The sequence below is a fragment of the Phalacrocorax aristotelis genome, chromosome 3 (assembly GCF_949628215.1).
Source record: "Phalacrocorax aristotelis chromosome 3, bGulAri2.1, whole genome shotgun sequence".
NCBI classification, from domain to species: Eukaryota; Metazoa; Chordata; class Aves; order Suliformes; family Phalacrocoracidae; genus Phalacrocorax; species Phalacrocorax aristotelis.
Window position 1 is genome coordinate 113,653,485 of NC_134278.1, and position 16,968 is coordinate 113,670,452.

Below are 16,968 nucleotides of genomic sequence, written 5' to 3' on the forward strand. Positions count from 1 at the left end.
TAGGGTTTCATTATTATTAATAAATCTGTGAACCAGACCAATTCTTCCTGGGCTCATTAGGATATTTTTAAAATTCTTCCCTCTCCCACTACCTTTTTTTTTTTCAATTTGCTTTGCTTTGAGAAATCAAAAAAGAACAGGATAATCAGATGTCTTGGTCCTTCTCTTCCTTTAATTGGCTGTTATAGTAGGTTTCCATGGTAAGAAAAAAGCTTGTGATTCAACAAACAAAGAGAGCCCACTGAGGTTGGAAGATGTTACAGGCTTTGCAAAGCACATCTGGTTTGTTGAAAACTTCCAGCTTTCTTTTTCCCTTTTTTAAGAAAAAATGAGGAAAAAGAGGAAGAAGAGAACGGGAAAATAGTATGAGGTGAACATGAGAAATAGCTCAGCATTGGTAAGGACAGACAGTTCCCTTTTAAGAGTCCAAAAGCAGCTTTTTGCAAGTGGAAGAACCAAAGCCATAGGTTGAGCAGAAGTTGGAATGGCATGTGTTCAAACATAGTAAGGGTGTGTGAGGAGAAGGTAGAGAAACATTTCCTAAGCATGTTATAGTCATTAAAATAAAACATCTCTTTATGTCGAGTCCTTTATGTTGGCTATGTCTAAAAACACGTGCAACAACTTCCAGACATATTGGTCTGTCTGTAGGGAGATCCCCTGGTTATTCTTAAAGCAAGAGAATGGCATTTTTCCTGCAAGTGCCTGATCAAGAAAAGTTGCATTGCTGTGCTGTAAATGTAACACTTGCTGGTTTTTAACCCCTGACAAGAATCTGTATTGAGCTTTTGTCCTAGTGTGACAAATGAAAGGACCACTGCCATCTATAACACCAAACCAAAAGCGGGCAGTCTAAGGCAAGGACAGAGTGAATTTGCTTCCAGAAATGTGCACCTAACTGTAATAAAGTTGAAAAATCTACCCAGTTGTAAAAGAGAAGCCCCCAAACCATAGAAAAATGAAGTTTTTTCAGTAAATTTAAGGGAGGCAAAGAATGTAAAATATTGTTTTTGTGATTATAAAGCCAATATGGTGTGAACATTATTGTCGGAACTGCTTTGAATCTTCTAAAGCAACATGAGAGCAATGAAAAAAATAGGCACATTATTCTGCACAAAATTTCTTTACAATATTAACAGTGTTAGCCCAGCTTTGCCTTCAGAGTGCTGTAATAACTACTGCCCCACTGGCATTTGCCAGGGCAGCTAGCTCTACCTGACAGCCAGTAGCTCCTGGTGTTTGCAGCTGCAAGTCAGTATTACCAACATCATCTCCACAGCAAAGAAATGCTTTTGAATTACAGAATGACATTACTGCAGAGCAACTGGATGAGTGAGGAATCGTTCTGTTCAGATCCTCAGCCTGTATTTTGCCTATCCTTCAAAATGTAGGGGCTACCAATCCAACCATACAGGTTTCATTAATAATGCAATAGTTCCCTTAACACTACAAGGACTGACACCAGCGGTGGAAAAAATTCAATCCAAAAGGAATAACACACTTCCTTCATAAAGCCAAACACTTTTAACGTGCCAGCCAGCAAAGGCAGATTTGCCATTACATATAGTTTACTTTAGAACTTGCTCTTCTCTAAACATTTTCATATGCTTATGATCTTTTTGTATAAATTCTTCCTCATTCAGCTGAAAGACAGGGGGATTAGTGCCAGATTCCAATCACCAGCAAAGAACAAGCGCCTCCTTAGTTGTATAAATCTGGTAACGGAGATGCAGACAGTGAGAGGACAAAATGATCACAGCAGCACCTGATGAGTAAAACGCACGTAGTGCTGGCTGTGTAAGAAGGATCCAAGGATGTTGGACAAACCACCCATGTTTGGGATTTCTATCCTTGCAATGAAATACAAACAGTAACAGAGAAGCATAAGTGGAAAAGATCAGGTATTCAGGGTTACCAAACTACCCAGAGGTGCATTTTTAAAGGAAAGAAATGAAGAACAAATGTCCCCAGCTGAATGAGCAGAGTGGGATGAAGTCAGAAGCAGAAGGTAAAAGGTATGAGGTCACTATCGCTAATCACCAAAGAACCTCTTTTTAAGAGATTCCTGAAAAGGCAGTCCCTTCAACACCAAGGCATGGTGTGGTATCCTGGTACAGACATTACCATTGCAATTCTATGCCACACATGGATAATATTAAGGAAGATTACCAAGCAGTGAGCAAGAGCACTGAACCTTCTTTTAATCCCAAAATATATTCTAAATGACTACAGACCAGACTGGGAAAAGAAAGAAATTTCAGCCTAAAACACTTTCAGTGTCTATCATAGTTTCCACTACAGTCCCAGCATCTGAAATTGCTGCTTCCATTTTGGTTCAGGCTTTTGACTGAGACAGTGAAACCCCAAACACTTCAAAAGGTGTTCTTACCTTGTCTCTAGCCTCATTGAGAAGGTCTTCTAACTCCGAGAAGCTGAAACTGGCCACAGTGATGAAATCGCTCATGACGGGAACGAACCTGTCCCCTGATTCCCGTATGCGTCTCTTCTGATAATCCAGTTCCTGAAAGAGATGAAGTAAGAGATATAGACAGGCAAGCATCAAAGATTCCTTCCTGACAAGGAAGGGAGCAGGGAAGCCCATCTATTTCACTCAGCGTAGTGCATGCTCACTCCTCACGCATTCATCCGGAGCTGTATCTCAGAACCCATTTTCTCACTAAACCAAAGGTTTTGCCTTTTCAGCATGAGAAGGAAGGTTAAGGTGGGATGAAGACTGGTCTTAGTAACAGTTCCCTTTACCATCAAACAACAAGCACTCCCAAGAAAGCCATCAACATGTTGAATTTCTAATACAACTGTATAAATTAAGCATCAAGTATGTGATATGTTGCATTTTTTTCCTGTGCAAAATGACAAATAATAGAGAACTCAGATTGTGTAGCAAATGAATTTGAAATGTTTAATAGTGAGTTTCCCTCCATCTTCTCTTCCCACGGTGACTCAAAAGGCTGTACACTTGGGGAAATATGTACATGTGTGAATAATCTATATAGTTCCTAGCTCTGTATCTCCCCTTTAGTTCTCTGAAAAGCATTAGGTGGGCAGCAAAAAGATATCAAAATTGGTTCTCCCATTGAAGAACAATCAGAAAGTTGTCAGATACAACATCTGCTAGCACCCTGCTAACCAGTAAGCATTAGCTTGGATGTCATAAAAATCATAGTGTTATAAACTGCGGGCATTGCAATAAGAAGATTCATGGAGGGGGAGGGGGGGGGAAGACAAGACATAAACCCATAGGAAACTAAGCTCTATTTGTCTGCTACCTACAGAAGGACAAAAAAAAAATATTGTTAAGATTCTTTCTTTCTGGCTGAAGTTGTTTAGTCTTAAGCCAAGATTACCCTTACTCTGTTCACCATGCTTGTGTTATGGAAAGAGCTACAGAGCTCCTCAAAATGCCTAAGTTATAGTGAGACTGGCAGTTTCCCGTGCCTGTGCTTGGCTTGTGTGCTGTTGACAGTCTCATGGGGACAATGAAATTGTAATCTGGGCCTCATCTTTATTCTCCGCTGAATAATCAGTGGGAAAGAAAGCCTTACTTTCTCTGTAGGGAAAGCAGCATGAAACAGCAGGTCAGGTTGCAATCTGACCCTCTGTTCCCTTTGGAAGAAAATATTTTTGTGCTGGCTGCAACTCCAGCTACATGCTTGTTTGTTGCTCTCTGTTACTGGTCACCAAAATACTGGTTCACAGAGCCAAATGGGTAAGTACATAAGCACCTATATGGAGAGACTGCTTGGGATTTGCTCCACAGTGCTGCTGAATGCAAAGAATGGCTTTGGCCATCAACAATCTAAAACCAGATGTGATATATCTTCTGGTCCGATGTGAGTTGGAAAGAGAATGTAACCACTACAAGGAAAGACCACAAGGCAGAAAAGGGGCAGGAAAAGCAATGAGCAGGTGGCCGGAGAAAAGTCCACATTAAAGAAGTGCTACTTCCCCTGCTTTATATTATATCCACTTCTCCACTGGTTTTCCTAACACATCACAAGGAACGGTCCCGGGGGCACTACTCAGTTACATCACTTTGCAATGAATTGTCTCTATGTTACAATCACTTTGAATTGGACCTTACAAGTACAGGAAATGAAATGTCACTTCACTTGCTTCTAAGAATTATGCAGGTTTTTTCAGCCACACTCTCCCATTCTAACTTTTAAGTTAATTTTAGCTGAAAGTTGTTCTACTCTCCCCCCTCTCGCCACCCACCCTCTGCCCCCAAGCAGGTGTGTATAACAGTTCTGTCATCTTACTCACTGTTGACAGCTATGGCATTTGGGACCGTTACTGGAGAGCAATGTTTTTCAAAGTAGAAGTAATGTTAGGTGGTCTGCGCTTCAATTTCAAATTCAGTCCTTCCCTTCAGAATAATTCTTCCAAAATAAAAAAAAAAAAAACCACACAAGTAACCCGCTTGACTATGTAATCAGCCAGAGAATAAGGAACTCCTCTGTATCTTCTAGAAATGGTCTATACTAGTCATAACAGCAAAATGGCAGAAGCTAGTACTGCCTCTTGTGGGCTGGGATGGTGGTTCTCTAGAGAGATGAAATGAGTCAGCCATGGCAGTAGTTTCTCAAGCGGTGGTTATGATCTCCTTGCTGTGTGAGAGAAGGGCTTTGCTGTCAGAATTCACTTCCTGATTTGGAGAAGACCAAGAACTACTTAGCTGTCCTTCTGGGAGCACCCTACACAAAGGCAACAGCTGCATGCATGTCTTGAAAATGAGTATGTCTTATTTCTACAAAGAAGCTGCAAGTCCAGGAAGGCAAAGTGTTAGTAGTACCTTTAAGAACATCTGACTATGAAACTATTTTTAGCTTTCTATTCTTAAGGGGCCTTGAAGAAACTTCTCAGTCACAGGAGCCAAGGCTGTGGTGAGAACACACTGGAATGGAATCAAGAATCACACCTTCCCCTCCTCCCCCTTCCACCTGACAGTGATCTTCTATTGTTGCTATAGTGCTGCTTTTTACACGCCAGAAAACCACAAATTGAGCAAGCAGACTGGGAGGTGCTGGCAGCCCCAGAAGAAAAATACCATAGCAGGGAGAAGACCGAGGAGGGAAGATGGTGATTGAATGGGAAGGAGAGGTTGCCCATGGAATCCATGTATGGGAAAGAGAAGAAAAATTGGCTGTAAAGGCAAAAGGACAAATGCCCAATCACAGAAAGAAAAATAGAAGTATGTACTCACATTTCAAAGGGGGGGAATTGTCTCTCCCAGTCAAAACCGGGCCTCTCTTCATGTCATGAACTCCACGTCAGCCTTCCCTTTACAGGTGCTTTTAATTCCCAAACACTGCGCTCCATGTATGCAGCAGTATCTCTCCTCATTGCAGCATTCTCCCTTACCCCAACAATCCAGAAATAAGGTTTGGAAAGTTTGTTTTTTCATAAGAGGATCACTGGCTAATTACATGATGAACTGCTGGAGACAGCCAGGCAGGCAGCCTGGGGACCACTGACAGAACAAAGGTCCTTTCCTCTACCCCCAGAGCCAAATCAAGCTCAGGCCAGATGAAAGGAAAATGAAGGCATCACTGTCTACCTCAGTGGATGAGAACAACTGGAGGGTCCTGTGTTAGTTCCTTATAGATAGGTAATCCTTGCACAGAAACCACACAATGCAATTCCTAATAGCTGGTCCCTTTGCCAGCAGTCCCAGTGCAGGATGCTCCCCATCTGGAATGCTCCAGTAGCATTAAGCTGACATGAGTTGACAAAGACAGGTGAAACACCCTAAAGACAGAGGGACACTCAGAAGTGTGACTAATAAAACCCTGTTTGAAAGGGCAAAGAACAGCTAAACTTGGCAGGGACCTTCTTGAGTTCCAAAGACCTCTGCCTTGTCTCTCAGCACTACCCTTGCCTTAGTATATCCAACAGGCAAGAGATGCCAGCACCAACCTGAACACAGGATTTTGTTCCTATACTTGCAGAAAGAGACAATGATGTTCTTAGGGTCAGCATATGCTTATCTGTGCAGATGATTGGTGTTGTGATTTAACCCGGCAGGCAGCTAAACACCACACACCTGTTTGCTCACTCCAGAACATAGCCCCACACTAGCTACTATGAAGAAAATCAGCTTTATCCCAGCCAAAACCAGCACAATGGGAGACGTTAAGGGACAGAGACAACAGAGTGACTTTAGCCTTTAATCTTTACTTTTTCAACTGCCGTGCAAACACTAACTTGCTGCTCCTCATATCAGCCCTTGTGTGAGGTAGGTATCCGTAGCTGCCATTTCACAAAGAGGAGGCAAACACATGGGGTTGTTCAAAGCCAGACACATATGTCAGTGGCATAAGCAAGAGGCAAATATGAGAGTTCCTACCTCCTGCCACCAAACACAGTGTCCCACTTTGTGCTCTCCTGCCCTGGGAAGGCTGGAGTTTTCCACAGGAGCAAACCCAACACGTTAACTAAAGAAGGCTTCCAGGTTGGGGAACTGCAGCTGACACATGAAGTTGAGACTCCAGGGAGCATTTAGGCCCATCCCTCATCTTCCAGTCTTATAATTCAGTACACACAACGGCATCAATGCACCATTTGTACTGTTCTCTGTTGAGATGGAAGGCTCTGTACTACCTAAGTACAAATTGAACACAGGCAACCTAAGTCTGGTTTAAAAGGCTTTCATTAATAGCAGGAAAAAATGCCATTGTTGCTTTGCTTGCCAGCTCAGTTCTTTTATCTTTAACTAGTCTGTCTTTTCCTTTGCCTTCCCAAGGAATGCTTAGGATAGGTTAGGGTTGCATATAAACTACCTGTTTACTACTACTCCAAGAACCATGTGAAACACCAGCCAGCCATCCCTCAGTAAGAAAGAGCATGAATTTTTTTTCTTCTTTTAGTCCATGCCATTTGTCAAACTGTCCTTTTACTTTTCAGGCTAAGATCAAACCAGCTTTTCATTAGTTTTAAGTCTGCTAAGATCATCAGCGGGATCTCCACATGAGAAGCTTTTATTTGTTTTTTCTTGGTTAATGCATTCTGGCATGGAATGGAAAGGAATGGAAAAAGAAAGCCCACTTTCTCTTATCATAAAATATATAGTGCCCCTGATTCTGAGTGAGATATTTTAAGTACAGCGCTTTGGAAACCTTCAGATACTTACAGCTTCAACAGCTTTCAATCCGGTCTTTATGTTGTTGACTTCCTTCTCCAGCTCTACTAGGCTGCACAGGAGACAGATGCAGAGCAGATAAGACAAAAAGGGCAGTGTTACACAGGGATACAGGAACTGTGCAGCAGAACAGACCATTGGCCCATCAAGCCTGGTATCTGGCCTCTGGCACCAGCCACACCAGATGACTAGAAACGAGGGGAAGGGGGTCTGTTAATGCTCTGTGCTGTTTTCTGTATGAGATGTAAGATGAGGCGGACCCTGCTTGCCTGTGGTCACATTGACGACTGGGATTTTCCTGGGAAGAAGAGGGGGGTTGACCTCAGAACATCTGCCCTGTGAGCTGAGCCTGACCCTCCAGCAAGGAGCATATGCCACATGGCCAGCTTGCAGTAATCAGCTGACACATAAGCAAGGACCCCAGCTTTAGCACACACATTACTGGGGTCTCAGACTAACTCTACATATGATTCTTGAAGCACTTAACTACTGAATCCCATTAGCAATTCATTTACATGTACATATGATTTTTGTCTTCCTCACAGTCCAAACACTGTTTTTTTCCATGTGCATTTTTACAATATGGTAGTCCTTGCAAGCTTACATTGTAACTGAGCATATAACCCTACAGTTAATGTTAATATGTGCTTCTGTAGACACAAGTGTACTGAATTTCTGCTCATCATATACAAACACGAGTTTTGTTTCTAGGACTTGTATGAAAAAAAGGACTTTTAATTTCCAGGTAACTAATTAGTACCTATTTGTGAGTCAGCAGGAATATCCTCCAACTATTTGGTGAGTAATAGTTTACATCTCAAAAATACCACTAAAGCCTTAGTAAATGCCTTTAAGTGTGAATCTACTTTTTTTTTTTTTACTTGTCTTTCATTAGCTGGAGTACTTCCCTATACAAAGAATCATGGGTGGGCAAATAATATGCAAAAGTGTTTTTGAGCAGTGCTTTGGAAAGAAAAAATTCTAGTATTTTGGGGGATGGCCTGTGTATTCATTTTCCACAAACACCTACAGAAATGGAAAAAAAAAATCATTGAAATTTGTGCAGAAAGCGTGATGCTTTCCACATTTCTGCGCAAGACTGATCTGTGCAAAAGTTTGAATGATCTTGCTGAAAGGGGCTTACTATAGCCTCTGTGCTTGATTGACTCTGCCTTAGAAACAAACATTCAGTTATCCAGAAAAAATAGCACGCGACTTAGATGAACAACCACAGAACATGGTGAGTGAATTACAAAAACAACCAGTCTAGTTACAATGTCTGATTCAGAAATAAAGTAGATAGAGGCATATCTGAGTAAAGATGTCAATTTAGTTATCTATAAATGTTTTTGGACCAAAATTCTCTATTGATGTACAACATCAATGTCAGCAAAGGCATTTTATCTGTAAGGCTGGCCATGAGGTTAGAATATGGCAATGAAAAAACTGATGATCATTAAGTTCACAGAAATCACTGGGAACTCCAGCTCTGGGAACAAGTAATAGCACTGGACTTACTTGACTTTTGCTGCTTCTGGAAGATGCTGCAACTCAGACTGAATATCTAGGATATCTGGATAATTCTTTTCAAAGATCATAATTAAGTAGTGTAACAGTGTAATATTCCTAGGAAGAAAAAAAAAAAAAGAGAGAAGGGAGAAATGAGAAGGAAGGTGGTGGTGAGAAGGAAAAGGATGGAAGAAGGATTGTGAGAAACCAGTGAAAAATATCTGGGTGGAAATGTGCTTGAATAACAAAACAATATATCAGCAGTTGGCAGCTCTGTTATTGAAAGAAAAGTATCACAGACGGAAATGAATTGTCCTTTTATAAACCACCCTTCTGAAAACCTCAAGCAATATATTGTGCCTTGATTCATTCTGGAAATACCAGCATGCTTCCATCCATCCGTGTAGATGGTGTAACAGAAAAGAAAATCATGTAACACAATATACTATTTGTCCCTAGGTACTTCACAGAATAAACAACTAATAGTACTAAAGTGACATTAACTCATAATAGAGAAATTAGTTGTTCTCAGAGGCAATGTGGAAAAAACCTAAGAGTTCACTAAGAGATGAAAAGGTCCTTGAAGATTGAAGAGGCTGCAAAGAAAACTCCTACAGTAATGAAACAGCTATGCTTATGAGTAGCGGTCAGGCTCACCACTACAAAAGAAATGGCAGCTCAAGTAGGAGTGGATAGAAAAGAGATGTATGAGATATCAGGAGAAGGTTTAAGAAAATTTGTAAAGTAAATGATGAATTTTGCATCAGTGAATTTTGCACGTAGAGAGAACAGCCAGCCATAACAGCTACTTGAGGTGGGTGTTATGTCGTTAACTGACAGGCAAGACAGCAGATGGCCACTGCTTCACACAGACAAGAGCCTGGGAGCTGGGAACTGTGAGAGAACAGAATATGCACAGGACATTGAATATATGGAAAATTAAGCCAAGCTACATTAAGCAAAAAAATGTTCAACACTAGGTACACAGTGTTAGCCTCGGAATACAGAAAGGACATCATGGTAGTCAAAACAGAACATTGTTAATTCAAAATCTTTTAGGTAGGGATGAATTCCCTATGGCTTTTTTTTCATTCTGTCACAGCCTTAAGTCCTTTCACCACAACTATGGTCTGGACAGGTCTCACAAGTCAAGCAAGGTGCGAGTTAGTAAGAACTAGCATAGGAGATCTCCCAGGAAAACCTTAGTGCTGCTGGAGCCCAGAAGTGGTATTCCCTTCCTAGTCAGAGCTGATTAATTTCCAGAACAAGTACTGGGATATGGGGCAAAACATGGGGTAGCACTATAGACCTGCAGCACATGTCCATAAAGAGTAAGTTCCACCTTCCCAAACCCAGCTATTTTCCTTAGCTGCTCTAGATGCAACCAGGCTCAGTCTCTCTGAGCTATGTCTTGTTGTTCCATTACTGGTATAGGTAGAGGTAGAGGGCCAATTTATGGCAGTCCTACAACAGAACATATGCCATGTTTCACAGGAAGCATAAAACTGTGCTCAGAGTTTTTTGTGTTTTCTTTTTTTGCAAACCATGGCCTTAAAACTTTGGTATAAAGGGCAAATTCCATAGAAATCCTCCTCCCCCCCCCAGCTTATTTCAGTTATTTGTGAAATACTACATTTTGTCATCTTTGCATAGTGTTGCAGAAACACAGTCCAAGAACAGATGTGTGTTATCCAAAGAAGCAACAGAACTTAAGTGCTATGTTCATAGCTGGTCTTAACTGCTGCAGGATATTTTAGAGTAAAAAGCACTACTTAAATGACAAATAAGGCATCATTTTAAATGGTCTACAGAGCTAAAACCAAACAAAGCCCACTTTCATCACTATGATAAGAGATGCAGCAGCACAGTAACTTAACTAGCTCATTTACGGCCTTCTAGCCTACCTGTCTATGCTGGATTTGGTGTCTGCAATTTTGTTCAGGCTGGAGACTTTGAAGCCATATGCACTTCCCCTTTGGCCCTTGTTCATATAATTCCCAAAGGCCAGAACTACCTCCAGTAGTTGCCTCAAACGCTTGCTTCGGATGAGTTCTTTGGATGCCAGAAGAATGGCTTGAAAAGAGAAAAAAAAATGAACACGTTATTGCACAGCAGCTGGTTTTAGTCTGCTTGGGCCCTTAATTTGAAGCACCCTAAAATGCCCAACTAACTACTGCCTAGCAAATGCTGCAACACTGTCTATGTGTGCGCTGTCCTTCCCACACCTACATTTCCAGAACCAGGACAACTGGAAGGAAGCTGCACTATATCTAGCCTGTAGGATGCTCTTCTAAACCCAGAAGCAAGGCTGTTCTCCTGGATCTCACGCTCTAAAAACATAGCCAGTGAGATTGGGGGAAGGCTTGAGCTCATCTGAAAATACAGAGTACAATACACCCTTCTCTGCAATAACCACAGACGTGGCACAGAAGCCATACACCACACCCTCCTTGTAAGTTACACATTCCCAGAATACCACTGTCCTGAGGCATCTATTCTAACTGCCCCCTGGAGAGAGAAGATGCAAGGACTTGGGGGTGAGAAGGAAAGGGTGCCCTGCACAGAAAAGCCATGAAAGCTTTTTGCAGCTCAGCACAGCCTGGTAGCACACTGTCACATCTTTTAGGACATATTTACAGTGTAACAATCATGAAACTGACTCTTTTAAGTCAATAGGTGCAAGAAGAATGTCAGACAGAACTAATTTCTTAGCACATGACTTGCCTTGGGCTTACTGGCTCTAGAACCATAGTACACATGTAACAGCACCTCCTTTGAAGAGAAGCCTCTCTTGACCATCCCTGCCCCTCTATCCAACTCTCAGAAGAAGCTTTAACCATACCTTCCACTTTTGGTTTTGCTTCTGCCAGCCTCTCTGGAAACTTCTTCTTAAAGAACAATGCTTGCAGCCGCTGCTGATAGTGGTCAATCCTGCATGAAGGGTAGAGCAAAGCCAACACTGAACTGGAACTGTATTTTGAAGCCCGGGGTCAGTATGCTGCCTACATAATCTAATGGTTGGATGTTGAGTGTCACAAGGCCTATGCATGGGATTATGGACATCGTTCAATTATCTAGTACTACATAATCAACCTTGTTATGAAAATGGAGGGCCTCAAGGCATGGTTTGATCACAACAGAAAAGGAGCTGGAAGGGTTACCATTATTCTCAAAATACGAGAGTCACGGGAGATGCCAGCTGCATCTCAAGTAGCAGAACAAAATGTTAATCCTGACTAGGGTTTAGCAAAGTTGGAACAAGAAAGAAGGTCAGAGGATGAGGAGGTGGGATAGCGGAATGGAAAAAGGGATCTGTATGAAATCCTGACCCCTGGCTACACTACATCTGATAGTTGGATCTGAATTCCTTTTTGTGTGAACAAGTTGACGCAGACGAGGCAGACTTCTGCTTGTCATCAGGGGACTGGTCCTTAAGTGACAGCACGAAGGGTGCTTATCGTCAATAAAAAGTTTGTGTAATGAACTGAAACATTTGTAACATTTGTGGGTTTCTGGCAAATATAGGCTATAATGCTGGCCCACAATCTCTTGCACATTCCCCCTCAGTGCCACATGACCCATTTTCAATAACAATTACAGCTGCTTCCAAGAAGCCCTCCTTGTACTTTCCCATAATGTATCAAACAGACCTGCTCATTTCAAAGAGGAAACGATCCGCCCGGGCCATGCGCTCAATTTCGTGTTTATGCTCCTCCAACAGGTCGGTATCACTCTTTTCAGGAACGAACTTCAGCAGCTAGAGTGACAGACACAAACCAAACACCGAGATGAGAGATCCCGGGGAAATGAGAGAGGGACGGAGAGGCACAAACAAACCTTGGGGGAGAGACAGGGCCCTCAGATTTCTTTACCATGGGGAAGCATTACATTGACTCAGTCGTGTGACCGTAACTTCAAAAACCATGGCTACAAAACTGACCTTTTTTAATCCTTTGCTTGCTGTTCTGTCTTTATCCCTCTCTGACCTCATTAGATTAATCTTTAATTCCAAGAGGGAATTTCCCATTTCTAAATCCTAAAGGACAAGTGCTACTGCAACTTACTCAAGGGGAAGTACAGAGAGAACTTTGATTCCCACAGCATTACTTGGAGTTTAGACTGGTGCAAACAAGAGCAGGATGTGTCCCACTCAGTGTGAAGTACTCATCGTGCCTACACAAAGCCTTATCTATCTCTGTCTTGGGTCTACCCCACTCTGCTGAAACAATAAACAAAAACCAAGCGACTGGATATGTGTCTGACACTGGCTGCTATTCATATGCTGACCTTAAAGCTCATACTTTGACAGATTTTTGACATATCCCGTGCTAGTTATGCTTTAGTATGGTTATAAATATTGCCATGCACACAGCCTCAGCGCACACCCACAAAAACTGCTCACAAGGCGTATTTTGCCTTAAATAATGCTTGCCAAATAAACTTTTTAATACTTTTCATACTTTAATACTTTATCCCACTCCCCCAAAATGCAATATTCAAAGGTGTGGAGCATCAGAAGCTTGCAGTGACTTCTAGAGCTACTGTGAGCATTCAGATAACATGACAAGTAGGGTATAAATTTCCAAAACGGAAAAGTTTTTTGTACACAATTAAATACTGTGACTATGTACAAAGAAGGAATTACATTTGTCAGGCAGTTCAGAATTATAACATTTTGTGTGCTCCTAAGAAAGTTTAGCATATGCATCTTTGGTCAAAGCATCATCTTTCACCCTCTATAAATGGGGGAAATTGGGTAGTTTAATTGTTTGTTTGGGGTTTTTTTTTTTCTTTCCCCACAGGCTACACAGTGAACAACTGCAGGGGACAGAAGTCCCTGACTCCCTTTCTAACCATTTCAGTTAGAATGCAAGATCCCTTCTAGTCCTAGCTCTAACCGTTGACCTACATGATCTAATTCATGGCATTTCCCAATGGAAGAGCTGCAGGCAGAGAAGGGAGATTAAGAAAAAGAAAAGAAAAAGAGAAAAAACAACAACAAAATATCATCAGCAGTATAAAGAAGAGATGGGAAAAATTATTGGAAAGTCACAGGTGAGAAGAGAGGGCATGGAAGGAAACCTCATACCAACTGTAATCATGCATATTTTGCATCAAGAAGAGAAAACTTATGAAATCAACCTGATACAAATAGAGGTGCATGAGGGAGGTATATTTGACAACATTGTGAAAAATACTTTTCTCATGCTTCCACGTGCATCTTGTCTGACATGATAGGGCCAAGTTCAGATCTGCAGACATACCAGCAGAGCCAGTACATACATCCACTTACTTTAGGTGAAAAAAGGCAGTGAAGGACTTAGGAATAAGATGCATCTGACTGTAACCCTTCTCACCTGCTCGAGCATATCTTTCGCTAGGTCTTCTTGTTCATCCATCTTCAAGATTGCTTGTCTGATTTCTTCATTAGTCAGCTTCAGCCTTTCAACAAGATCAACATTGTACCATTAGTGCAAAGCTTAAGTGACTCTGACAATTCAGAAAGTAGGAAGCCTGAAAAGCTGCACTAAAAAGGCACAAAAGAACCATGGGAAGCTCCACTATGAAGCTGCTATTCTAGAGTATTCAGTAAGATGAATGAATCAGTTCCAAAGGCAGAGATTATCTAGATCATAGATTTTTATCCTCTTCAACTGATCAAACACACATTAAATTAGATGGTGACTAAGAATAATCAGGACCTCATAGATCAAAAGTATTTCCAACCTCCCCCATATCAGATACCTCCCTCACCAAGTTCTTTTGCTATAGTAAAACCCCTCAAATCCATGTGACTTCTGACTGTGAGCCCATGTTACACTTCTGCTTGTGCTTATTAAAGAATCTCCCAGAGTAACAAGCCGTAGGACTGATCTTTCTCTTACAGATCTGAGAAAGGTCTCCACTTGAAATCTAGGGCAGACCTGAAGCAGTCAAAATTTGTGATTATTGAGAGGCTGTTTGATAGATTACATGAAATTAACTCGGTGGTTCTCAGCACAGATGTCAATGAACAAATGTGCAGGTGATGAATTCTACCCCACCACCCCCAACCCATGACACCCTCATCAGTCATTTCAGTAGAGTAGGGGAGGACCAAATGAACCATAAAGGAAAGGCTATCCACAAGAAAATCTCAATTTTGGGACTGAAACAGAGAAGCGTGAAAAGAAATACTTGAGGAGTGAAGTCTGCAGTGTCCATGGAGCTTCTACAATCAATATAATTAATTAACAGCAGAAAGAGAAAATGCAAATATAAATAAAAGACAGGCTGATGCATGAGGCAGAATATTTTTGTCTCCAGTGCTAAGAAATTCCATGTTGAAATTTCACATTGCTATTGCCATTTGGATAGAATCATATTTTTGGAACTGTGTAAAAGCAAAAGAGCAAGCTTTATTTTTACAGACAGGAAATATTACTAAAACTAAGAAACTTAAAACATTTTAATATTGCCCAATATAACCGACAGCTGGAAACTCAAATACGAATCAGCAGACATTCAAAAGCTTTTAAATATTACACCTCTGAACTAATTGCACTCACTCTGTTCCTAGCTTGTCATTGTGTCTGCTTTTGACAAGGAGGGCAAACTGATACCAGCCAAGTAAGATAAGGCTACTGAATTTCCAGAAAAGCTACATATTTGGGCCATGCTTGGATGAGATAGCAGGATTACAAGTTTTACAATGAAAAGGCTGGAAACTTTTTACTTTAGGTCATCAGTTTCACTTGGGATCAAAATAACAAACCTCAATACATGGGCTTGTGCAAAAAGCTCTACAGTCTCAGTCAGAAAACTGAAGGGTTTCTTTTGGCTTTAATAATCATAAATTATAAAGTCCATGGTTGTGTGACCCTGAACTGATCAAACCCTGCGACCGCATGACGGCTGAGCAGCATATTGATGGGCGTGGGCCTGGTTCCTAGCAGACACGTATACACATGCCCAGAAAATTTGGTGCCTGCAGTTTTTGAAGTGCTACATTTTGTTGGTTGTTTTTCCTTTAGAAAGCACCTTTACGTTTTCCAGAATCTGGAGTGTGCAGATTAGCTGTGTCTTGTGACACAAGCACACAATCTGTCAGAGGGGACGCAATAAACCAATGCATGAACACCAAGGTGGGGGGTTTTGTTGCTACTTTCACTGAAGATAAAAAGAATGAGGGCGAGGTTTCATGTTTTTTCCACACAAATACCTCGAGCAACTACTACACTGACTACCCCATTACACAGTGCAAGTCCCTTTCCGTGCATTTGGGGATGCAGTAAACAAGACCAAATAGTCAGGTTTGAGGCACGTCAACCCAACAGAAGGTGTAGCGCATATTATTGCTGATCTTGCTGTTCTGTCCAGGAGCCCGAGGACTTCAGACTCTAAGCTCCACTGTTTGCTGCCATTCATGAGCACTAAATACACTTGAAAACATCTTCTGTGCAAAAATAATTGAGAGCCCCTAGGACAGATAGTTATACAAACACTTTGATTTCTTGGATGATTCCATGCCCTGCCATCAGCAGAAAAACATCTGGTTTGAACGGTTTAGCCCACAGTAGAGAGAAGCGGAAAGCTTGCCAGCCCCCTGCCGAGAAGCAGTTTAGCTTAGTCACATACAGGCCTGTAACGAGGTCACAGTGCCTGCAGGTGTGCATTCTAGATTATTACCAATCCAATTACAAGTACAGAAGGATTTACAGCGAAACAATCTTACTCTTCCAAAGTGGGCTTGTTCATCTCCTGGGGCAGGACTCATTTCAAGAGCTGTAAGCATCAACAGCACAAAATGGGGATCTTCCCACTTAAAAACTGGCTGAATAACTGGCCAAAGAATTGTTAATCAAGTGATTCTTGTATTTTCAAAACTCATGCCCAGCCATGCAGTAGATCTTAAAGATGGCCAGCAGTAATGTGAAACAGATGTGCTGCTTCTAAACAGAAACAGGTGAACTGATTAAAGAGGAACCTAAAGCAGATGCGTAAAATCTTTCCATTTAGAACTCAGTAGAGGCATCCCTCAGAGCCCAAAACTCACGTGGGACAGGCAGCAAATTAAAGTGGAATTATGGACCAAAAATTTACACTAAAGAAATTACATTTCAGCATCCATTGGAAAGTCTGTAATGACTTTCTTACAAGCTTTACAGATCTAGGCACTCTTCCTTCAGCTGCTGGAGACAACTCAATTCAGAACAGCATATAATTCAAGCCGTATTCTCTCTGCCGTACGCTTCACCAAATCACGGATTCTGGCATCAGGACTCAGGAAGTAAATGTGACCAGAAGGAAACACAGTGCCC

General features: G+C 41.6%; 1 protein-coding gene across 4 annotated transcripts in view; it reads right to left on the reverse strand.

Annotated features, from left to right (window-relative positions):
• Positions 1-16,968, reverse strand: part of DAAM2 (dishevelled associated activator of morphogenesis 2) — a 210,196-nt gene that overhangs the window by 8,547 nt on the left and 184,681 nt on the right. For all 4 annotated transcript variants that reach the window (XM_075089130.1, XM_075089132.1, XM_075089129.1 and 1 more), the window contains 7 exons: positions 14,026-14,110; positions 12,319-12,425; positions 11,511-11,599; positions 10,573-10,741; positions 8,678-8,785; positions 7,151-7,211; positions 2,390-2,521 (listed from right to left, as the gene is read on the reverse strand). In XM_075089130.1, coding sequence (XP_074945231.1) covers positions 2,390-2,521; positions 7,151-7,211; positions 8,678-8,785; positions 10,573-10,741; positions 11,511-11,599; positions 12,319-12,425; positions 14,026-14,110 — 751 coding nt within the window. The remainder of the gene's footprint in view (positions 1-2,389; positions 2,522-7,150; positions 7,212-8,677; positions 8,786-10,572; positions 10,742-11,510; positions 11,600-12,318; positions 12,426-14,025; positions 14,111-16,968) is intronic.